General features: G+C 40.1%; 1 protein-coding gene across 1 annotated transcript in view; it reads left to right on the top strand.

Annotated features, from left to right (window-relative positions):
- The first annotated feature begins 2,740 nt into the window (after window positions 1-2,740).
- The window catches only part of MYO1H (myosin IH), a 40,590-nt gene continuing 18,894 nt past the window's right edge, over window positions 2,741-24,436 (top strand). Inside the window, exons 1-14 of the mRNA XM_008583487.1 lie at window positions 2,741-2,866; window positions 5,227-5,342; window positions 6,582-6,780; window positions 7,626-7,706; window positions 10,043-10,222; window positions 12,459-12,557; window positions 13,622-13,735; window positions 14,178-14,249; window positions 15,103-15,222; window positions 16,303-16,370; window positions 16,698-16,803; window positions 17,152-17,232; window positions 19,429-19,520; window positions 21,448-21,542. Of these exons, the coding sequence (XP_008581709.1) occupies window positions 2,741-2,866; window positions 5,227-5,342; window positions 6,582-6,780; window positions 7,626-7,706; window positions 10,043-10,222; window positions 12,459-12,557; window positions 13,622-13,735; window positions 14,178-14,249; window positions 15,103-15,222; window positions 16,303-16,370; window positions 16,698-16,803; window positions 17,152-17,232; window positions 19,429-19,520; window positions 21,448-21,542 (1,549 nt within the window). The remainder of the gene's footprint in view (window positions 2,867-5,226; window positions 5,343-6,581; window positions 6,781-7,625; window positions 7,707-10,042; window positions 10,223-12,458; window positions 12,558-13,621; window positions 13,736-14,177; window positions 14,250-15,102; window positions 15,223-16,302; window positions 16,371-16,697; window positions 16,804-17,151; window positions 17,233-19,428; window positions 19,521-21,447; window positions 21,543-24,436) is intronic.

Below are 24,436 nucleotides of genomic sequence, written 5' to 3'. Positions count from 1 at the left end.
GGGGGGAGGGAGGGAGGTGTCGGTGATGGGCCATAATAATCATATACATTGTATATTGACAAAATAAAAATTTAATGAAAAAAAAAAAAAACCCTTTTAAAAAAAATTTCTGACCATGCAGTCATCTTTATTTATTATCCATTGGAGTGTTTTTTGGTTTTGTTTTTAATTTATTTTTTAATTGACATGTATGAATTGTACATAATTGATGGGTACAGAGTTATATTTCCAATACACATACCTAATATGTGATGATCAAATCAGGTTAATTAGCATATCCATAATCACAAAAATGTATCATTTCTTTGTGATGAGAGTATTAGAGCTCCTCTCTTCTAGCCATTTGAAAACACAATAAATTATTGTTAATTATGGATGCCTACCTAGCAGTACTGTTGACCACTAGAACTTATTTTTCTATCTAGCTGTAATTTTGTATTCATTAATCAACCTTTCCCAAACCCCTCTCTCATCCTCCCCTTAAAAAAAAACTTTAAAATGGAAATATTTGGAATCACTAAGTATTGTTTGACCTAAATGCATTGTTTTCAACCTTAGATTGCTGGTGATTTTGTTTATTCTAGCTTCATTTAGGTAGTATAGGGAGACATCTGGTGGCCATTCTGTTTTTTAAGACTTTTTATTATGGAAAATTTCAAATATATTCAAAGTAAACAGAAGAATATAATAACCCCCCCTAGACTCATCACCTAGCTTCAACAATTATTAACGTTCTGCCATTCTGTTCTCATTTAGACCTCCACCTATTCTCCAACCCCTCCCCACTTGATTATTGTTTACGGTTCTTTTTTTTAAAAAAAAATGTGCATAATCAAAAGGCATCAAATTTTAACAATTTATCTTGACAAATAGATACACCTATGTATCTCATAGGCCTGTCAAGATATAGAACGTTTCCATCACTCCAAAAATGTCCTTTGTCCAGTAACCCCCCAACCAGGCAACAGTTGTTCTGATTTTTCATTGCAGATTAGTTACGCTTGTCCTAGAATGTCACAGAAATGGAACCATACAGTATGAACCCTTTTGTGTCTGGGCTCTTTCACTCAGCATAATGTCTGTGGGAGCCCTCCATGCTCTTGCATGTATCCATTATTTCTCTTTTACTGTGGTACTCATTCTATTGTACAGATGTACCGCATCCACTCTCCAGCTGATGGATATTTGGATTGTTTCCAGTTTGGGACTATTATGAATAAAGTTGAGCACAAGTTGAACTTCGTGTTCACGTCTTTTTGTGGACATATATTTACATTTCTCTTGTGTAAATAGTTAGGAGTGGAATTGCCAGATCAAAGGACAGAGGCATGCTTAACTTCATTAGAAATTGCCAGACCTTTGCCCAAAGTCATTGGATCCCTTTACATTTCTGCCAGCAATGTATTAGAGTTCTGTCTGTTCCATGTCCTCGCCAGTGTTTGGTATTGTCAGTTTTCTTCATTTTAATTATTTTGGTGGTTTCTCATTGTGATTCTAATTTGCATTTCCTGATAACTAATGATGTTGGGCATTTTTCTGTGTGTTTATTGACTATTTGTCTATCTTCCTTTGTGAAGTGTCCATTCAAGACCTTTGCCCAATATTTATTGGGTTTGACTTTTTATTATTAAGCAGTAGGAGTCTTTTATTCTGGATACAAATCCTTCGCAGGTATATATTTTGTGAATATTTTCTTCCAGTCTGCACATTGCCTATTCATTTTCTTAACAGTGTCTTCTAGTGAGAAGAATTATATTCAATAAAGTCTAATTTCTTATTTTCTTTTATTATTTCTTCTGTGTCCTAAGAAAACTTTCCTTCCTCTGGATGCAAAGATACCCCTCTCTATTTTCTTCTATTAGTTTCATAGATTTCACATTAACATTCAGGCCTAAGATCCATCTCAAGTTCATACATATATAGCTGTTGCTATTGTCACGTATACAGTCATGCGTTGTTTAACAACAGGGATACGTTCTGAGAAATGTATCTTTAGATGATTTCATCCTTGTGCTAACATCACAGTGTTCTTACACAAACCTAGATGTTGTAGCCTCCTACACACCTAGGCTATACTGTATAACCTATGGCTCCTAGGCTACAAACCTGTACAGCATGTTACTGTACTGATTACTGCACACAATTGTAACACAATGGTAAGTATTTATGTATCTAAATATATTTAAACATAGAAAAAGTACAGTAAAAATACAGTCTAAAAGATAAAAAATGGTACACCTGTACAGGGCACTTAGCGTGAATGGAGCTTGTGGGACTGGAAGCTGCTCTGGGTGTCAGTGAGTGAGTGTGAAGGCCTAGGACATTAGATACACTACTGTAGACTTTATAAACGCTGTAAACTCAGGCTATGCTAAGTTTATAAAAAAAAAAAGTAACTGCGCTGTGACATTACAACATTATAATGTCACCAGGTGATAGGAGTTTGTCAGCTGCCTTATAATCTTATGGGACCATCATCGTATATGTGGCTCATATTTTATATGTTTTATAAATATATATGTGTATTTGCTTTTATTATCATCATCTTGTATCTTTAACCAGATTATGAACTCTAAATGAAGACAGCATAATTTAATCTCAGTTCTCTACTACTGCAGAGTTTAGCATCTTGTTATTTGCATGCGTTAGACATGTGATAGAAAGTACTGGAAAAATGAGCTGCTGAGGACTGTATGGTTCCCTGTAGGAAGAAGTGAGGAGGAAGCACATCCGTCTGCACATGGAAGGGACGCTGACTGCCCGGGACAAGGTCGGGGTGCAGGATTTTGTGCTGTTGGATGCGCACACCAGCGAATCTGCCTTTGTGGACAACCTTCGCAAGCGTTTCAATGAGAACCTCATATATGTAACTTAACCCATTTCTCAGCTATTTTCCTAAAGCGGTGGTTCCCCCTACCTCCCAGCCCTCACAGCCTTGATGATTGTAAACAATATCACTCTGTTAGGTTAAACATTAAAGGGAGGTGTCGAGGGACCATTAGCAGATGTACCTTGATCCTTTGTGCTTAGTCTTTTCTGGCTGCCAGTGACAGAGACCCAACTTAAACCAGCGTAAGCCACAAAAAGGAATCTATCAACTTAAATAACTTTAGGGTCCAGCAATAGATGTAGGGTTTCAAATGATGTCTTTAGAACTCTCTCCATCTCTCTGCTCTGCTTTCTTTTGCATCAATTTCCTCTTCAAGCCAGCTCTATTCGCATGGTGGCAAAACAGCTGCCAGCAGATCCAGGCTGCCATTTTATCAGCTTGGTGTTGGCAAGAAGAGAGCACATCTTCCCAGAGACAGTTCCAGAGCTGACAGTGATTGGCTCTGACTGGCTCATTTCAAGTCATGTGCCTATCAGAGCTGGTATTAGTTGGCTCTGAATGGCCCATCTTGAGTCAGGTGCCTATCTCTGAACCAAACCCCATGGGGTTTACCCAGGCCCACCCCTGGAGGTGAGGGGTAGGGTCACAGCTCCCTGATAATATGGACTGAGAGCTGGGGAAGAGGGTTCCTCAAAGGAATCTGTTGAAAGAAGAGGAATAAATGCTAGTTTGGCAAAAGTAAGAGATGTCTACCACATCCTCTGAACCTGCAGGGATCAAGACTGCAGCACTTGCCCAGAACTCTTCTCAGATTGATCTTGTCCCATGTAGCAGTGGTCAGTTTTTAGTAAATTCTCCATTTATCACCACACCCTGATATGATTGGTCAATTTGGGGGTAAATTCCTCTAGTGTAAACTTTGTAGTGTCCCTGTGTGTTTTGTGGGAATTATTAAAATTATTTAAATTTTTTTGATATTTTAATAGCTTTTGCTAAAAGTCAATCAGGCAATCAGAAGCTGTTTAAAAATATTTTTCTTATAGCTATTTTGTTTGTAAAGGTGCCTGTGATTTAATCTATATGTTGAAACCAAGGTTACCAGAAAAAATAAGCAAGGTGTTTCTTAGTTCCAATTTCTTAATTCCAATTATTATAATTTCATAATTATCACCCTTAATTGTAGAAATGGAAAACAAAATCCATCTAATTTTCTGTGTAAGCAAAGGAGAAATATCATAGTATTGGAGGAGTACAAATCATGATTAAGTTAAACATTTCCTATTTAAAATGAGAAATTTCAGAAACTACCTTCCACCCCGGAAGAGCGGGTTTCTACTGACTGAAGTAATACAGAATTTTAGTCAAAACACTCTCCTCCGTTCTGGTTCTCTGTTTGGATCTGCCCTGGAGATTGGAAACATTAGTTGGAATGATTTTAGCATAATCATGATGCAGGCTTTAGTACCTGCAGTATTTGAAACAACAACAAACTCAGAATCTGAAAATACCATGTGTGTTTTTCAAAGGAGCCCCAATAATTATTTTTTTCTACATAAGAACTTGGAGCTCTTTATTTATACATAATTGTATTTCAAAAAGTCTTATGTTAGTGGTTATATTGCAAGTATAAGTACTTGAAAAACTTGAACATGAGTAGAGTCTAACATTGAAATCTAGGGAAATAAGTGTCGATAGTGGGAGTACTTTGCCCAGTTTTAGGAGGCTGGTAGATATTCTCACCCTGCTTTCCCCAATGGCCAGAGAGACCTTTGTGAACATAAATCCAATCATGGTGCTCACCTCTTAAAGCATCTATTCATGTATAGGTATTTCATTTCAGTAGGGGTGGGCGGTGTCTCCACCATCCATTGGATTTGGAATAAAACTCCAATTCCTCCTGTCAGCCCACAGGGATGGTATGATCTGAACCTGCTCCCTCTTTGACATCCTGTCTTACCATTCTCTGCTCACTCATGAGCTTCAGCCACGCTGGCCTGCAGTGCACCAAGCCTGCCACACTGGACTCTTCAGCCTAAAACACCCTTCCCACCCACTTTTTTCATGACTGGCTCCTCATCCTTCAAGTCTCTGCTCTGACATTATCTCCTTAAAGAAGCCTTCCCTAAGCCCACTAGCTAATATGGCCTTCCTTAGTCGTTCACACTTTCATTACCCTAGGTACACCTTTCTTAACACTGACCTCTCACTGAAGCTGTCTTGATCCCTTGGTTGTTTGTCTGCCCATTCCCCTCGACCCACCCCCATGTAAGCTCCATGATGGCAGAGACTTCACCTGTGTTATATCTCCAGCCCCGAATGAACACATGGGGATCACAGGGTGTGACAGTCTTTTGTTCTCCAGAATTCCTCATTCATGCTTTGGTCCATTCCTCTAGACATATATTGGGACCCTTCTTGTATCCGTGAATCCATACCAGGAGCTCGGAATCTACACTGTGAGCCAGATGGAACTTTATCAAGGGGTCAATTTCTTTGAACTGCCACCCCATGTGTAAGTAGCATCCAGAGTCATCACTAGGAGTATTTTTCTATTTTTTTCCCCTTCCTTTCTATTTTTCTTTTTTCCATCCCTCTCTTCCTCCTTCCCACCCACCCAAATCCTTGATGCATGTTCATTAGGTGCTGGACCTCACTTAAGCTGCTGCCTTCTTGTGAAATAAGTCTTTCAAAGCAGCAGAAAACCTTAAGGTCATTATTGAATCTCAGCTTAAATACAAGAGGTGAAATCTAAGAGCGTGGCTAGAAAGGTCTTCTCTGGGAAGTGGGTCTCTATAGTGCCGTCTACTGGTGCCTGAGTATCATGACGGCTAAGAAGACGGCCCATTGGTAGGAAAAAAACTTACCAGCGCTGTGGAATCTCTAAAATGAGCAATTGCCTGCCAATCCTGCATGGCTGAGGCTTTGCTGAGTCTTCCAGTTTCTCCTCCTTGGTTGACTGGAATAATATTTAGGTTCTCCGCTCATTTGTCTTGGTGACTCGGCTACTCCACTTCCTAAGGCATTTATAGACCGTTCTGCATCATCACCACCAAGTACTTCCTGAAATAGACACTGTGCCACATGCTAAGATTATACTCTTGGGAGACCATCATGCTTTGGTTTCTGATCTTGGAGATAAAGCCTTTATAGTAGTTTTACCTCTTATCCTAAAGATATCACAATAGTTTTCTAAATCTCTTTGGTTTCCTGCCTCTATATTCTTAGTGCTCTAGGTTTTGAGGGAAAGAGAAAACATGAGATCTTATTATATTTATTAAATTATTTAATCTGGGAAGTCTTCAAAAAGTTCGTGGAGAGATTCATATTACCTTTTAATTATATTTTTCCACAAATCTTCTTAGGTACCCTCATATTTAGACAACACGTTATTTCTACCTATAGCTAATAGAATGTCTCTTGGGGACATAATTTAGTATCTTGCTTATTCTTATAAAAATTGGTAAATTTTTTTGACAAATAAATTTGACAAATCTTGAAAAATGCTTTCATTATTGCTCAAGTTCCTCACTTTAACTCTTCTACTCTTTGAGTTTTGATATCTAGTATACTTCATGTTTGATCAGTCAGTGGGTCATAGTGGGGGTTTGATATCTGTCTGAGCTCAGTGTCCTTGAACCACAGTCTGAATGTGGCTTCCCGGAGGCAGGGTACTTTGTCCTGCTCTGGTGGATGTCACATCCAAGGGAAGTAGCATTAAAACCAATTTGTTTCTGTGTCACTACCTCTCCAGCTATGCCATAGCTGACAACGCTTACCGCATGATGTGCTCTGAGCTCAGTAACCACTTCATCCTCATTTCTGGAGAGAGCGGGGCAGGGAAAACAGAAGCTTCCAAGAAGATTCTCCAGTATTTTGCAGTTACCTGTCCAATGACTGAGTCACTACAAATAGCCCGTGACAGACTGCTGCTGTCCAATCCAGTGCTAGAGGTAAGTGATCTTTGAAGACCGACAGAGGGGAGTTCCAAGAAGGTCACTAAGTAAGAAGAATCCTCTGCCTGGGCAGGCCAGTCAAAATAGTGCTCTGTTAAAAAAAAAAAGCAGTCTCATGGGTAGTGTCAAGGTTAAGGGCATTGCCTTGAATTCAGTCTGGCAGGCTTAGATTCTAATTCCAGCATGGCCAAGCACCAGCAAGCTTCTGCAAGTCCCTCCAAATCCGGGAGCCCGTTTACCCATCTGTAGAATGGGTCTGCTCATAGGACCTGCTTCTTAAGAAGTTTTGAGGATTAAATGAGATGAATGCACAAAAAGCACACAGCAGAATTAGAAAGCACTAATACTTTATTATTTATTAATATCTTTATTATTAAATCATTGTTATTATTTCTACTATTGCAATTCACTGACTTGCTGGCTAATCCTGAACAAGTCATTTTCTCCTGTGTTTTTGTGGCCGTTTCTGTAAAAGAAGATGTCCATAATTGAAATAATTTTCCCAGCAGACGCTTTGAGCTAAACAATTTGATTTAAGAAGGGGTCTGTTGATAGGGACTGTCCACTATGCCTTCTAGGACAACAAGGGCATAGGGTCCTATGTGCTTCTCCTTAGGCCATTTCTAATGTATTTCTAGATCAGATTCTAAGAAGATATTTTTCCCTTCTTTTCTCTGAGTCCAGCTCTAGCCTTTGGCATTAAGTCCTTTTTAGAAGATAAGTATTGCTTTCTTCCCTGGCTCCTCTCTTTTTCTTCCATTTTTAAAGCATGTTATTTGGGGTCAGGAATTTGACAAGCATGGTGAATTTAAATGACAGTGAATGATGCTTTGTATTCCCAGGCTTTTGGAAATGCAAAAACGCTCCAGAATGACAACTCCAGTAGATTTGGAAAATACATGGACATACAGTTTGACTTTCAGGTACACTGAAGTTGCTATTATTGGTTCATGGGAACCCCTTATTTTGCCAGTGATGGATCCCAACCCAAGGCATCTTAAGGGAGGAAGGGCTCAAACAGTTAAAATATCTAGGGTTAGTGATAGTTTTAGGAAATGCAAATAAAGACCGCAATGACACCATTTTACATCTTCTAGATGGGCAAAAGTTAATAAATCTGATAATACTAGGTGTTGGCAAAGATGTGGATCATTAGGAATTCTTACACATTGCTGGGGGGTGTACAGTGGTGCAACCCATTTGGAAAACGATGTGAAAACTCATTTGGAAAACATCGTCGAAGAGGCTGCCATTCCACTGCCAGAGTTATCCCTGCAGATGTGTAAGCATGTTCACAATAGCAATGCTCATGACGGTAAAAGAACTGAAAACAACCAACACATCTGGAGAAGACTGAATGTCCATGGACAGGAGAATGGCTAGTTAAATTGTGGTATGTTCACACAACGTTGCAGTGAGAGTAAATGAATTACAGCTACACGTAACACGGAGGAGTTTGGGGAATATACCATGTGCCATTGTGATGCCATTTTTTATAAGGCTTAAAAACAATAATCAAAAGGAAACAATATCCCTGTACCAGCCAGCCACTAAAACAAAGAAACAAACAAAAAAGTAAACAATGTATTGTTTAGGTATGCCTCCTTACGTTGTGGGTCTGCACACTTTTTTGGATAGGGCCAGATAGTCAATACTTTAGGCTTTGTGGGCCATACAACCTCTGTCACAACTACTCAATTCTGTTGTTGCAGCGTGAAAGTGGCATAGATGATACATAAATGAATGAGTGTGGTTGTGTTATATGCAGAATTTAAATGGGGCTAATGCAAGTGGGAAGAGTAGACACAATTCTCTAGGACATATAGGTCCAAGTGGTAAAATGACACTTGGACTAGAGAACCCCAGCTAGCTAAGCATTGAGTGCAGTGATCAGGATAGACTGGCTCAGGGCTTCTCAAAGGCTGGTATGGACACCTCTGGTGGCATGTGCATTGACTGAAAGAAATTGAATAGCGATGTATATTTTAAAACTTTTTATTGAAGTTCAACTCACATACTGAAAAGGACACAAATCATGAGAACAGCACAATGAATTTTCACACATGTAGCTATCTGTGTAACCACCACTCAGATCAAGATATAAAAATTTCTAGCATCCAGAAGTTTCCCTTGCCCTTTTCCAACGATATCCCCCTTAACACAGATTACCACTATACTGACCTCTATAATCACAGATTCATGTTGCTGGTTCTTGAACTTTATATACGTGAAATTATATCTAGTGTATGTCTGGCTTCTTTCAATCAACATTATTCTATGAGATTCACTCATGTTGTTGCATGTAGTAGTTGCTCATTTTGTACTTGTATGACTATATCACAATTTATTTGGTCTCCTGTTGATGAACATTTGAGTTTTTTGCAATTTGGGGCTATTACTAATAGTGATCTGAACATCCTTGCACATGCCTTTTAGTACATGTAAGCACACATTTATGTTGTGTATATACCCAGAAGTGGAATTGTTGGGTTCTTACTAGCAGTGTTATGATAATTAATGATGGTTCCCATTGCTCCACAACCTTGCTAATGTTTGTATTGTTAGTCCATTTAGTTTTAGAAATTGTGGTGTGGTACGGCACCTTTTCACTGTGCTTTAAGTTTGCATCTCCCTGATAATTAACAAAGTTTTGCTTATTGGCCACTTAAAGGTCCTCTTTTTTTGTTCAGATCTTTTGCCCATTTTGAAATGGGTTGTCTGTTCTTTTTCATTGATTTTCAAGAGTTTTGTATGTGTCCTGGAATAAAAATTCTTTTAAAATAATAACGAAGACAGTGTGATATTGACATGAGGATAGATAAATAGGCTAATGGACCAAAATAAAGTACAGAAGGATCCCCACATATACAGTTACCTGACTTAGGACAAAAGTGCCACTGTGATTCAGTAGAGATAAGGTTGTCTTTCCAATAAATGGTGCTGATGAGCTGGATATCAACATGGATAAAAAGACTTTGGACCCCTACCTCACTCCATAAACAAAAATCAAATAGTAATAGTTTGTGGTCCCAAACATAAACATTAAAACAATCACACTTCTAGACAGAAATGTAGAAAATATCTTCATGACCTTGGGGTAGGCAAAAATCTGTTAAAAAAAGAACCCAGGAAACGCTAACCATAGAAGATTGATAGTTTGGACTTCATACAAATTAAGAACTTCTGTTCTCCCAGAAGACGCCAGTAAGAAAGAGGCTTGATTGTTGTCATAGCTGAATTTTTCTGTTCTGTTTTGAAGGGCATTCCCGTAGGTGGGCATATCATCAGTTACTTGATAGAAAAGTCCCGAGTCGTCTATCAAAATCAGGGTGAGCGGAATTTCCACATTTTCTACCAGCTGCTCGCAGGTGCTGAAGAGGATTACCTTGCTTACCTGGGACTTGAGCGAGACCCCCAGCTGTATAAATACCTCTCGCAGGTTGGAAGGACCAGCACCTGGTGTTGGTGACCTTTGGAGGAGGGTGTTTGTTGGGGCTGCCATAGGTTGAGAACTTTGTTATCATTTTGGGATGTACCTACTGGCTGATTTCTTCACACTTATCACAAGCAAGCTAATCTGTCTCCTCTTATGCCTGACAGCTATATACAACACTCTGCACCACAAAAGCAAAATAATCATCTTGGTAAAGTAGCCAATGTCTAGGCAAGTTGTTCTCAGTCCTAGGTGAAGTTAGAATCACTTGAGGAGCCTTTTAAAAACACAGATGCCTGGGTCCTACCCTCCAGAGATTTAGATTTAGTTGGTCTGGGGTGGAACCTGGACATCAGAGTTGTTTTAAATGTTTTCCTGGTGATTTAATGAACAGCTCAGGTGAAAACTGCTGGTCTACATGTGATAGAAACTAACCATCCACCTATGTCCACAACCTATGCCACTTCATTCTGCTTCCAAACTAGCTTTGAAAAGACCTTTCCCCACCTTCCTGCCTTCTATCTTGAGAACTGTTAGCTGCAAAATGAATGTACTACCTTAAAGAAATAGTTCAGGCCATTTCTCTAAGCAATTTCAGGGTCTAGTGTTGCAAAATAGACTGTCAGAACATAACTTTGCAGCATTCATTCTTCTGCAGCCTGCACTAGGATTCTGGAATGCCCAGACTGTATGACACTGGTCAGTATTTGATGTTGCTAGCACCCTTTTTGTCCCAGGGTTTTTAAATTTTTCTCTTCTTATTGGGCCTGATTTTGAGGTCACTTTGCAGAATGCAGGTTGGGGTATTATTAGAGAGAGAGAACAAGGTCTTATAAAGTGAATCTCACAAAATAAGGGCCGGTATTTCACAGAAAACATGGAAGAAAAGAAGGCTTGACTGAAGTTTATTTAAAGCTAAATAATGAAGATAAAAGAATCTCATAATCTCATTTTATATTTAACAAATTTTGATCTAATTTTTAGAATGAAGAATAAATTAAGTTTGATTTTTTGTTGTTGTTGTTCTTTTTGAGAGCCCAATATTTTCCCTCCCAAAAAACTGTACGGTTGCATCATGTTTGAATTTTCATAGCGTGATCAGAGATGATCAACTCATAAAAGTATTTGAGGGCTTCATCCATTTCCTCAAGGGCTTCTCTAACCCTTTGATAATCAAATCATTCTCTTTTGGAATATAACACGTCTATTGCAGATTTTTTTCTGGCCACACCAATCTACCCAGATCCTTATGTCCCAGGGGCTTTGGAAATGGTTTTAGCAACTTGCCACTATTATTTTTTTAATCAATTTCGTGATCTCCTATAACTTTGGTTAATTTCATGGCTTTACTTTGTAGTATATTTGCACTGTTTTCAAACCAACAGGTGTCCAAGAGGAATTGACTTGTTCAGACACTGCCTGAGGGGAAGGGGCAGATACTGTTGATTGTGTGGGAAAGGATATTGTGAGGTTGCAAATTTTATACTGGCCAGTTTACTGGTGAATATTTTCATGGTATGACACCTTTGATTTCCTCACACAACAAAGAAAATGTTTAAGATAATGAATCTTCAGATAACCGGGAAGCTAGCAACACTGTGTACCACAAAAGCAAAATAATAAAAAACACCTGTCTAGTGTGATTTTTTTCCTTTAAATTGTGACATTGGTCAGCCTGTTAGTTATTTAAAAGACAACTTCTAGAGTTAGTGGAAAAAGTCTTAACACATCTTTGCTAGTGACCATTTCCATAAAATCCGTGTTTCTCTAAATGCCAAACTTTTATTTCCTTGAGTGAGGGTCTCCTTCCATCTAGTCCCTCAGTGAAATAACTGCTGGAGATTCTCATGCAAGTCAAGACTGTTTTCTGAGATTAAGCACTGTAATTTCCCTCCATGGTTCAGCAGGTATTTATTAAGACAAACAGCTTCAATTTATTTAGCAAAAATGACAAAAACTATGTTTAAAAACACATACAAAAGATGTAACACTAATATGTAACTTTGAAACTTTTCCCAGAACAGAGACATAAAAATAAAATTCCAAATAAATGGGGAAAAGCAGCGGTTGGCAAATCATTATATCCTAGACAATTAGAGTAAAAACTACTTTTTTACAATTTAGTATACGACAGAACTAGCTTTTGCATGTTTGCAAAGAAAAGCATTTTGATTTAGAAATAGGTGTATGCACACTTACCGTCCTTATAAAAATGTCGTTGTGACCCGATTGTTGTCAACAGGGTCATTGTGCCAAGGAGTCATCTATTAACGACAAGAACGACTGGAAAACTGTGTCCAATGCCTTTTCTGTCATCGATTTTACTGACGCTGACCTTGAGGTATGGGTGCTGGGGACAAGACCGCTAGTTCTGGCTGGGGTTGAGGAAACAGTCCTGGCATCTTGGGGTTTGCATAGCAGGGTTGCCGGATTCAGCAAATAGAAATATAGAATGCTCGGTTCCTGACGAATTTCAGATAAACAATGAAGATTTTTTTTTTTTGAATAAGTATGTCCCAAATATTGCATGTGCACAAACTTATACTAAAAAATTAGTCATTGCTTATTTGAAATTGGAACGTTAACTGGGCATTCTGTTATTTTATCTGCCAGCCCTAAATTTTCCCAATGTGTCGTGCAAGGAGGAGGTGATATTTTTCTTCCCCTAAATTAAGTCCACTCTCAACAATTTAAATTCCATAGAATCATAGGAGTGTCATTTATTTAAGATTCTATTTTGGAACAAACTGGAACAAATTGTAGGATTATAAACATTTTGTTTCACATCTTTTTGTCTTCTTTTTTTCATTTTGATTGTTAGACTATTAATCTTACAAAGACAAGAATGGGGTTTTTAAAAAATCTGAGACTATGGCATTTGAAAATTAAGTGGTATTTTTGCTGAGGTTTATTTTATAAAATGTTTTATAAAACAGTTTATAAAAGTGGTTTATTTTATGAAAAATAAAAGGGATTTTTTGTGTGTGAAAATAGAAGTGTTCTGTGCTGGAGACTGAGTGAGGCTCTCTTGCCTCTACATCCGAAGTGAGTGAGAGGACCGATTTCTGGGTAGGAGGGGGGCTCAGTTCTGTGAACTTGGGGGTGGAATTTGGCAGAAGGGGGTGTTTCCCTTCAGGTGTCTCTGCCAATGCCATTTATCAATGAGCCATTTTCTCTCCTTGTCCTCCTGGTCCTTGAGTGAGGCTCTCTTGCCTCTACATCCGAAGTGAGTGAGAGGACCGATTTCTGGGTAGGAGAGGGGCTCAGTTCTGTGAACTTGGGGGTGGAATTTGGCAGAAGGGGGTGTTTCCCTTCAGGTGTCTCTGCCGATGCCATTTATCAATGAGCCATTTTCTCTCCTTGTCCTCCTGGTCCCCTGCCCCCAACCTCTTTCCATGTTCCTAGAATCTCTTTGGAATTATCGCCAGTGTCCTGCACCTGGGGAACATTTGCTTTGAAGAAGACGACCGGGGCTGTGCCTCCATCCCAGATACCCATGAGATCAAATGGATTGCCAAGGTGATGTTCCTCTTCGATGAGGACAGAGGGGGGACCCTACCTTTGAGAGGCAGAGCAGGGGCAGCTGCATGCTCACAGTTGAGCCCAAATGGCCAACACATGTTCTTTCAGCTGATACTGTTTAGGAGGCTTACTCTATTTTATTTTATTTTTCGGTGGCTGGCCAGTAAGGGGATCTGAGCCCTTTGCCTTGGTGTTATCAGCACCATGCTCTAACCAACTGAGCTGACCAGCCAGCCCTGGTTAGGAAGTTTAAGTGAGGGGGAGTGGGCATGGAGAAAAGCCCCTTTGTTGAAAGATCTAATGTGGTCTGTTTTGCTTTAAAGTACAATGATCAGTCAGGGTGGATAAATAACCCTGGGCCTGGAAACTCCACAAACTCTTCATAAGTGAGTGAGTAAAACTAGGTCATTGAATGGCACTTTGGATTTCTTTTATTCAGCTCCTGGGGGTCCATCCATCGGTCCTTCTGGAAGCTCTCACTCACAGAAAGATTGAAGCCAAAACCGAGGAGGTAAAAACTGGCTCTAGGTGGAAATACGCCTGCCCTCCCCACCACTGCTGCCTGCCTCATATGACAGCAGGATGGTGGCCCTAGGGAAGGCCAAAACCTGGAACCCAGCCCGAAGCCAAAACCGAGGAGGTAAAAACTGGCTCTAGGTGGAAATATGCCTGCCCTCCCCACCACTGCTGCCTGCCTCATATGACAGCAGGATGGTGGCCCTAGGGAAGGCCAAAACCTGGAACCCAGCCCACTAGGCCCTGAGTGGTCCAGCTTCTGCCAGGGTGTCCTGCCCATCTTCCCCCGCCACTCCCACCACCACCATCGCACCAACGCTAGCACTCCATGCCTCACACTCACCACGTCCTCCCTCCATGGGGTCTTTGCACTGCTGTTCTCTCTGCTGGAACACTGTTCCCTATGCTTCATCTAGCTAACTTCTCCCCCTTCCTCAGTTCCCAGGGGTTTCTTCCTCAAGGAGCCTTCCCAGATCATCCACCCCTGCCTGCCTCAAAGCACCATCTGCATCTTCTTATAGCACATGTCACACTCCACTCGCAACGTGAATCTTCTTTGTGTGATTCTTCAGATGTCTCCCCTGTGTCCCAACCCCCACCACCACCCCCAACTGAACTGTGAGCCCAGGAAGGCCGGGACTGTGTGTCTTGGTCAAGGCTATATCTCAGCAGCCCAGCACAGTGCCTGGCACACAGTGGGCACTCAAGAAATAGCTACTGTGTGAATGACAACAGGCAGTAGTGGAATTTCCCCCACATGTATCCTTTGCCAGTCACCATTAAAGACTAAAAAACTCAGGGAGCTTTTTTTCTTCGTGTCTAACAATGCACCTTGTCATTTTTTTCAGGTGATATGCCCATTGATACTAGAACTTTCTGTCTATGCTAGAGATGCAATGGCAAAGGCTGTTTATGGAAGGACATTTACTTGGCTGGTCAACAAAATCAATTCCTCCTTAGTTAACAAGGTTGGTCAACACATTTTGGGTGACTTGCTCTCCCTAACGTGGTCATATTTTATAATCACCACAGTTATTATAAAGCATTTATGAGAATGGACTGTGAGCTCTTCGTGGGCAGAGATGGTATCTTTTCACATCCACATTTCCAATGTCTAGCATACAGCAGGTCACAGGAATGCATGCTGAGTGGCTTTTACAGAGTATCCCAAAGTGTGGTAGGCACAGCACTTGTGGTAAGCCAGATGGCTTCAGGTGTACTCAGAAACTTTTATTTGTATTATTATTATTATTTTCTTTTTTGGCAGCTGGCCCATACAGGGATCTGAACCCTTGACCTTGGTCTTATCAGCAACATGCTCCAACCAACGGAGCTAACTGGCCAGCCCTGAAACTTTTTATTTTAGCAGTAATATATTTTAATATGTCAAAATATATATATATATAACTAGAGCTCTAAACTCACACTTAGTTCACGTTTCCTTTTTAAGAGAAATTATTTAAATAAAAAAGGAAGTTTCTTCAAAGCTAGAAATTAAGGAAATGATACCAGAGGGTGGAGTACAAGGACATGTTGAAACTCCCAGATGCAGGATGCAAAAGACAGCTTTGGGAGGCAGCGATTCAGCCCATTGATACAGAATATTAAATTATGTCCCTTAAAAAAAAAAAAAGCATATTATCTTTGTCCATCCTTGCCTGACAGTACTTGGTCCTCTATACGATGATACCCGTACCATCTGTCCTCTCACCTGGCTAAGCGTCTTCCTGGCTGTCTATAGGTCGTTTTCTTTCTTCTTTTGGGGTTGAACATGGCCTTGGGAGGCTGAGGAGGGCTTAAGCAGAGAAGTGAATCGGAAGGGGGAGGTTGCAGTGCTCAGGTGGTGGATATGGCAGCCGCGATGGCATCCGGGCAGGCTGCAGACAGGAGGAGAAGGCTGGGCACATTCTTCCCACCCACTGCGAGCCATTGTTGGAGAGAGAAGGCATGAGCTTTATAGCCAAGTCCCAGCTTTGGGGAAGCTACAGGATTTTGAGTATCACAAAGTAAAAGATCTAATCATTAATGGTGTGTGCTATTTTGACTAGGATTTCACCAAGAAAACTGTGATTGGATTGCTCGATATCTATGGATTTGAAGTCCTCGACAGGAATGGGTGAGTCTTGTCATTACCTACCTACCCATCGTTTGTCCCTCTTTAAGGTCTCAGTCAAGGTTTACATGATCTCTAACGTTCTTAGAAGTGACGTGCCCATCCCCAGAAATTCTCCAGATTTGCATAGCCCTAATTCACAGACCATTCTAGAAGTGGAATAAGCATAAAAAATGCAAACATATTTTAACTTGACTCTATTATCTATTTAGTAAATTATTTTATTAATAACAACTCTGCTTTTTCTTTAATTAAGGAACATCCTTAAACGGTTTTTAAAAATTGGTCTCTTTGCATAACTTTAGTTATTTAAATCTTTTGCATCTCTAGTTTTGAACAGTTCTGTATAAATTACTGCAATGAGAAGCTCCAACAACTGTTAATAGAGAGGACTCTGAAGGCAGAACAAGCAGAATATGAAATGGAAGGTATAGAGGTAAACATTTTGATGTTTTCTCCCCACTTGATTTTCTTCTTTCTTTTTTCTTTCTTCCTTTTCCTGTCTGCCCCTATGGACCATTTGAGTTCTTAATCTAGCTAAAGCCATTTACTTGAGAAATATCATTTCATTGGAGATTTTCCTGATTAATACTAAGGAATATTTTTTAGTCTTTTTCCACTTATTTCCTGGGAAATTATTTTGATATTCAGAATGTATTATTTAGGGTTGGTTATAAAAAAAATCAGATTTTGAAAAAAAAATTTGGAAAATCAACTTAAAACCAGTCTATTTTATGCTCATCTAAATACTTCTTGGAGAGTTCTTTCCTCTTCGTCATTTTAGTGGGAACCAATTCAATATTTCAACAACAAGATCATCTGTGATTTGGTAGAAGAGAGACACAAAGGAATCATATCCATTCTGGTAAGAAAATTAATGTTGACTTACAGTCCATTCATCCAGCGTTTACAACAAGTGGAAGGACTTTTTCCCAGGCTTCAAAAGGGTTGAGAGTGGAATGTACTGGAATATTGAAGGTGCAAGCTGACCTTGTTCACTGAACTCTTGCTTGGAGCTTTAGGCTGAGCTTTTCCTTGTCCTTTAGATTCTCAGGCCTAAATAATAGCCCACTGGGACACAGCACAGAAAGACCTTTAAAATGAAAGCATGCAGGTATATCTTTCATAGACATAGAATTTGGGGACCCAGTTTGGGCAGGTGTTTGGTGGCACTTGAAGAGGGGCTGCTATCATGTTTAGCACTGAGCAGGAAGCCAGGAAACACAGAGGAAGGCTTTACAAAGAACCTTGGCCGATCCTGAATTGAGGGTCCTCAGAATGGGCTTGTTTCAACTATTGTGACTTACGAGAATACCAGTGACCTCAAATCCACAGTTGGTCAAATTCAAGCACCAATTTTTAAAATAAATTCTAAAGGCAAATGAGAAATTATTTCCTTGCCTTGCTTTTTATTTGGGATCATCAGCAGCACTGCTTGCTTCCCTTTTGATGAAAATAATTGGTCTGCTTTACCCTCCTGTCCCCACACTGCCACCAACTGCTCTGTGAACCCAACACCCTAAAACACAGCAGGGACATTAATGGGTGGTGATTAGTTGCTGGGAACATGGGCACTGCCTGGATTCAAATCTCAGCCCCATTGCTTAGTAGCTAACATTAGGCAGGTGTCTTAACCTCTCTGAACTCCGATTTCATCATCTTTAAATGGTTACAGAGATAACAGCACTTACCTCAGAGAGGAGGTAAAAGGACAAATTAAGTGAGATAATACACCCAGAGCAGTAGCTAACATTAGGCAGGTGTCTTAACCTCTCTGAACTCCGATTTCATCATCTTTAAATGGCTACAGAGATAACAGCACTTACCTCAGAGAGGAGGTAAAAGGACAAATTAAGTGAGATAATACACCCAGAGCACCTAGAACTATACCCAATGCGTGATAAGCACTCAGACTCTCAGTTGAGCACTTGCTTTGTGCTTTGGGACACAGTGTGAACAAAACAGACCAAACCCCCACCCTCAGGCAGCTTTCAGTTCTAGCATGGAGAGACAGACAAGCCACCTAGTAGGCAAAATATATAGATTGTGCCATGGAGAAAAAACAGAAAGAGAAGATTGGGCACGCTGTGGGAGGCAAGGGTGGGGTTTAATTTTAGGGAAGATGGTCAGGGAGGCCTCACTGAGAAGGTAACATTGGAGCAAAGACCTGACGGAGGTGAGGAGCAAGCCGTGCAGATGTTTGCAGAAGTGCGTTCCAGAAAGTGCGTTCCACTTTTAATGTCCACGTGGATTGCTAGACTAGTATTGTACAATATTTTAGTAATAAACACTTGCTTCTATTTGGTTAACATATAAAATCAGAAAACATTTCATAATGCTACTTCATAAAAATTGTCTCAACCTCAACCCAGGGTTTCTTGCTGTTGTTGTCATTTGAATAAAAGCTATGGGGTTGTTTCTTCTGAAATTTTTTTAAGATGGTCAGTTAAATGGTATTCTTGAGGACCAAAAATAGAAAGATGTAGCTTGAAAAATATGAAAGGCTAGACTCAACTGGTTTTATAGCCTTCTTTCCACAAAGGCTCTGTTCCTATTACAAGGGTCTGCACGTGTCATGGTCTCAGTCAGAGATGCACGCGTAAGGGAGCATGAGGTTGAGTGTCTAAGTGAGCTGGTAGCAGCAGCTACCGAGTATGCTGGGGAAGACTTTGAAAATACAGGTCAGTGGGGCAGACCGGTTAGCTCAGCTGGTCGGAGTGCAGCCATATAACCCCAAAGTCATGGGTTTGGACACCCATACCTGCCAGGCATGCGCGGTTTGGACACCCATACCTGCCAGGCACGCACGCACGTCAGATGGATGGGAGAGTTGACTTTTCATGGAATTTCCAGTCCCTCGGGCCCCACAGTCCCCTTATCAAATCTGCAAAGCTGAGCACATGTAATAAATAAGCCCCCCATGCCCCAGAATGTTCACCTGGATTTGTGTGAGATGACAGTATTTTAGTCCAGTACTTTCTGCCACAGCTGGCAAAAGCATTTAAACTTGAATTGATGGAGTGTGGTGCTGTGGATAGAGGCTTCTCTTTTTTTTTTGAAGGATGAAGAATGTATTCGTCCTGGTCCTGCGACAGACTTGAGTTTCCTGGAGAAACTGGAAGAGAAAGTCGGCAAGCACGCACACTTCCAAACGTACGTTCTTCATCTGACAAGCTGTTGCATGGGGGCAGATAATTGTATATTTATTTTCTTTCGTATGTGGATAGTGCTCCTCAAATGTACAGCTACTTCCTCACATACAGAACTATCATCATGATACACCAACTCATGTATTTTCATACCTTTGTTAGTAGATATCAAACTCAAATGAATTCCCAATAGAATTTTTTTTAAGATTTTGTATCTTAGGTGCCGGCCCATGGCTCACTTGGGAGAGTGTGGTGCTGATACCACCAAGTCAAGGGTGAAGATCCTCTTACCGGTCATCTTTTTTTTTTTTTTTTTAATTCCTTTTTTTGTCTTTTTTCATGTCCGGCAACGGATCGCAACCCTCAGTGTCGCGCCTGTACCGGACCGGGACCGGCAACGGGATCACAACCCTTGGCGTCACGCCCGCACCTCGCTCAGCCAGTGAGCGGGAACCGGTCTGTATGTGGGATCCGAACCCTCGGCGGGAGCGCCACCGCGCTCCCAAGCGGCGCACTGTAGCAGTGCGCCACCGGGCCGGCCCTTACCGGTCATCTTTAAAAAAAGATTTTGTATCTTGCTTTATTCAATGATCATTACGTTTTGGAAATGTCCATATGCATTAAATAGTCTCTTTTTAAAAATTCAGGTGTAAAATACACACGGTGATATGTGTAGATCCGAAATGTACAACTGATAAGTTTTTATATTTGTTGTGTATCCACATAACCACCATGCAGATCAAGATATAGAGCATTACAGCATCCCAGAAAATCAGCTACAAATTTAACTTGTAAGTCTTTGACACAAGGAAGAGAGAATTTAAGAGCATATGCTCTGGATTCAGAAAGACGTGGTTTTAAATCCCAGCTTAGCCACTTACTGGACATGTGATTTTATGAATCAAGAGTGAAAAATAAATTTTAGAACATTCACAAATGGAATGATAATACTGCCATGTGAAAGAATAATCTATAACTACATGCAATGCTGTGGATAAATCACACAAACATGAACAAGATAAGCCAGACACAAAAGAGTACATACTATATGATTCCATTTGTATACAGTATAAAACCAGGTAAAACTAACTTATGCCCTTAGATGTCAAGTTTTGACTGGAAAGAACTCAAGAAGGAGGTTCTCAGGGAGTTGACTGGGATGACTGGTTACAGTTCTCAGGGAATGACTGGGTGCTGGTTACGTGGGTGTGTTCAATTTACAAAAATTCATGGAGCTGTACACTTCGGATATGTGTGCTGTAAACACACGTTATATTTCAAGAAAGAGTTATATTAAAAAGCGTGACTCACAGAATCTGAAACATGATGTTTCATGAATATTTTAGTCTCTCAACATCATAAAAATGTGGGGTAGTAAAATTATTTCTTAGGGGCCGGCCTGGTGGCGCACTCGGTAGAGTGCGGAGCTTGGGAGTGCAGCGGCGCTCCCGCTGAGGGTTTGGATCCCATATAGAGACCGGTCCGCTCACTGGTTGAGCGCGGTGCGGGCGCAATACTGAGGGTTGCGATCCCGTTGCCGGTCGCGGTACGGGCGCGACACCGAGGGTTGCGATCCCATTACTGGTCACGAAGAAAGACAAAAAGGAAAAAAAATTATTTCTTAGTTATCACCTAGAAAAATAGAAGTGATTTTATTGTACAGATACATGTGTTTCTGTGCTCATATGTGTATTTTTATTACTCAGAATTTATGAGAAGGAAGGATCTAATCTTAGAGAGACCTTGGTCTGTAGCAAGATGAAATAGGTGCAGAAAGCTTCCTGGGAGCCTCTGTATGTGGTTAACTTTGTGCTGGCCTTTTGTGGATTTTCATGTTCCTAACGAACTTATCCAAGACTTTCTCTCATTCTTTGCTTTATATATTAGTGCCATTTTCCTGCAGTCAATTCATGTCTATTTCTCTCTTATAGCCGTAAGCTGGCTGGTCCCAAGGGCCGAAAGAGGATTGGCTGGATGGAGTTCCGACTCCTCCACTATGCAGGAGAGGTCACATACTGCACCAAGGGTGAGTGACCGTGCAGGGCGGGTCACAGCCATGCAGGTGCCCTGTGTGTGCACCGAGCCCAGTGTCCTAAAAAAAAGCAGCGAGTCCACTGAAAAAACACTGCACAGCCATCTCAAACGTTCCCTAGCCTCATCTTCAAGCATGTCATTTGGAAAAAATCTTTCTAATTTATTGGGTATTTTTATATATAACCACTTTATTCTGATATCATTCACGTGCCATGTGAATGTGGGTGAACTTGAATTTCACCATTTAAAGTGTACAGTGGCTTTTTGTATATTCACAGAGTTGTGCAAATATCACCACAATTTTAGAACATTTTGTCACTCCAAAAAGAAACTCTGTACCCATTAGCCCTCACTGCCCTCAGTCCCACCCCTCAGAGCCCTAAGCAACAAACCGAGCTACTTTCTGTTTCCATAGATTTGCCTGTTCTAGACATTTTCTATCAATAGAGACATGCAGTAAATGGCCTTTTGTGTCTGGCTTCATCCACTTAGCATAATATTTTCAAGGTTCATCCATGACATTGTTCCTTTTTTATTGCCCAATAATATTCCATTGCATGGACATACCACATTTTGTTGATTAATTCATCAATCAGTCCTTGATGGGCATTTGGATTGTTTACACCTTTTTAGCTATTATGAATAATCCTGTTATGAACATGCCTGTATAAGTTTTTGTGTGGACATATGTTTTCATTTCTCTTGGGTATACTCATATACTTAGGACTGGAATTCCTGGGCCATATGATAATTCTATGTTTAACCTTTTAAGGAACTGCCAAATTGTTTTGCAAAGTGGCTGTACCGTTTTACATTTCCCCCAGCAGTGTATGAGGGTTCCAGTTTCTCCACAGCCTCACCAACACCTGTTATTGTCTTTTAATTGTAGCCATCCTTGTGGGTGTGAAGTGGTATCTCATCCTGGTTTTGATTTGCATTTTCCTGATGACTAATGATATTGGCCATCTTTACATGTGCTTATTGGCCATTTGTGCATCTTCCTTACAAAAACATCTGTTCAGATTCTTTGCCTATTTTAAAATTTCAGTTATTGGTGGTTTCATTTTGCTTTTTTGTTTTTGTTTTTTGTTGAGTGCAGCACCTGGCACTTTTTTTTTTTTATTATTGAGTTGTGTTCTTTATATATTGTAGATAATAGACCTTTATCAGATATATGACTTGCAAATCTTTTCTTCAGTTCTATGGGCTGTTATTTCACTTTCTTGATGGTATCCTTCAAAGCACAAAATTTTTAGTTTTGAAGTCCAATTTATTTCCTTTTGTCGCTTGTACTTTTGGTTCAAAATTATTTTTACTTCTAAATAAGTTCCTCTCTCTAGAAATTTTTAAAAAATGATATAACATGTATTAGTTTTTTTCTTTAAATGCAAAGTGGTATAAAGAGAAAAAATTTTAGAACAGGACGAATTTCTCTGTGCAGATAATCTCCTGATTTTTGTGTAAAAAATAAAGCTAGAAATTGCTGACAGCACAGAAAAGTACTGAAGGAAAACTAATAGGCTTATTTAAAAAGAGTTTTTCTTTTCAAATAAAACTTTTACTGCTAGTGTCTCCCAGAAGTAACCACAAAAAGTCAACACTTTCTTGTAATTACCTCAAGAAAAATAGAAATGTCTTAGGTATATACCTACAAATATTGAGACACACACGTGTTCTTTTCAATAACACAAACTGTTATTTCGTGGTATTATTTTGCATTTTTCACTTAATGCATGTGGGGGAGATCATTTGGATTCTAACTGATGTTCATTGAGCACTTACGATGGGCCGAGGGCTTTCTGCTGTCATTTTAAACCTCACAGAGACCTGAGGTGGGAAATGGTATTATTCTCCTTTAAATCTATAAGGAAACTGAGATCAGAGAGGTAAAGTAACGTGCCTATGGTCACAAAGCCATTCAGTGTCAGAGCTGGGTTTCAGTCCTGTGCCTTTTGCCATTGACCGTCATCTTCTCTCTGAGCAGCACAGATTCTGCAGCATTTCTTTTGAAAGGCTGCAGGCACTGCCCTCAGATGGCTGTGTCCTGACATCTATCTGATGGACACTGGTTGTCTCCAACTTTTTCTCTTATATGCACTACTGCATTTGACATCTTTGTATATTTCCCTTGACCCATTTTTACACATCATATCCATATAACAAATTCCCACAAGTGGTATTACTGGATTAAAGGTTCTACCAAAAGTTAGTTTTGCTTACTCAGTAAAGCGTAGTACTGATAACAGCAAGGTCAAGAGTTCCGGTCCCTGCACCAGCCAGCCGCCCAAAAATAAAATAAAAAGTTAGTTTGGACTATTTCTGGGTATATACCCAAAAGAATTGAAAGCAGGGACTCATACAGATATTTGTACACCCATGTTCACATCAGCACTATTCACAACAGCGAAAAGGTGGAAACAACCCAAGGGTCCCTCAGCAGATGAATGGATAAACAAAATGTAGTACATACAAACAATGAAGCATTGTTCAGCCTGGAAAAGGAATGAAATTCTGACACATGCTACAACACGGATGAACCTTGAGAACATTATGCTACATGAAATAAGCCAGACATAAAAGGACAGTACCATATGATTCCACTTCTATGAGGTTCCTGGGTGAATTCATAGAGGCAGAAAGTAGAATAGTGGTTATCAGGGGCCGAAGGAGGCAGTGACAGGGAGTTTTTATTCAATGGGTACAGAGTTTCAGTTGGGGATGATGAAAAAATTCTGGAGATGGATGGTGGTGACAGGAGCACAATGTGAGTGTGTTTACTACCACTGACTGTACACTTACAAATGGTTAAATGGTAAATTTTATGTTATGTATATTTTACCACCATAAAAAAGTTAGTTTTGTTAACTCCAATTTGTCATGTAAAAA

Source organism: Galeopterus variegatus, unplaced genomic scaffold (assembly GCF_000696425.1).
Source record: "Galeopterus variegatus unplaced genomic scaffold, G_variegatus-3.0.2 Scaffold2927, whole genome shotgun sequence".
NCBI lineage: Eukaryota > Metazoa > Chordata > Mammalia > Dermoptera > Cynocephalidae > Galeopterus > Galeopterus variegatus.
Note: the sequence above shows the minus strand (reverse complement) of the source record. Positions and strands in the feature narration are given on the sequence as shown.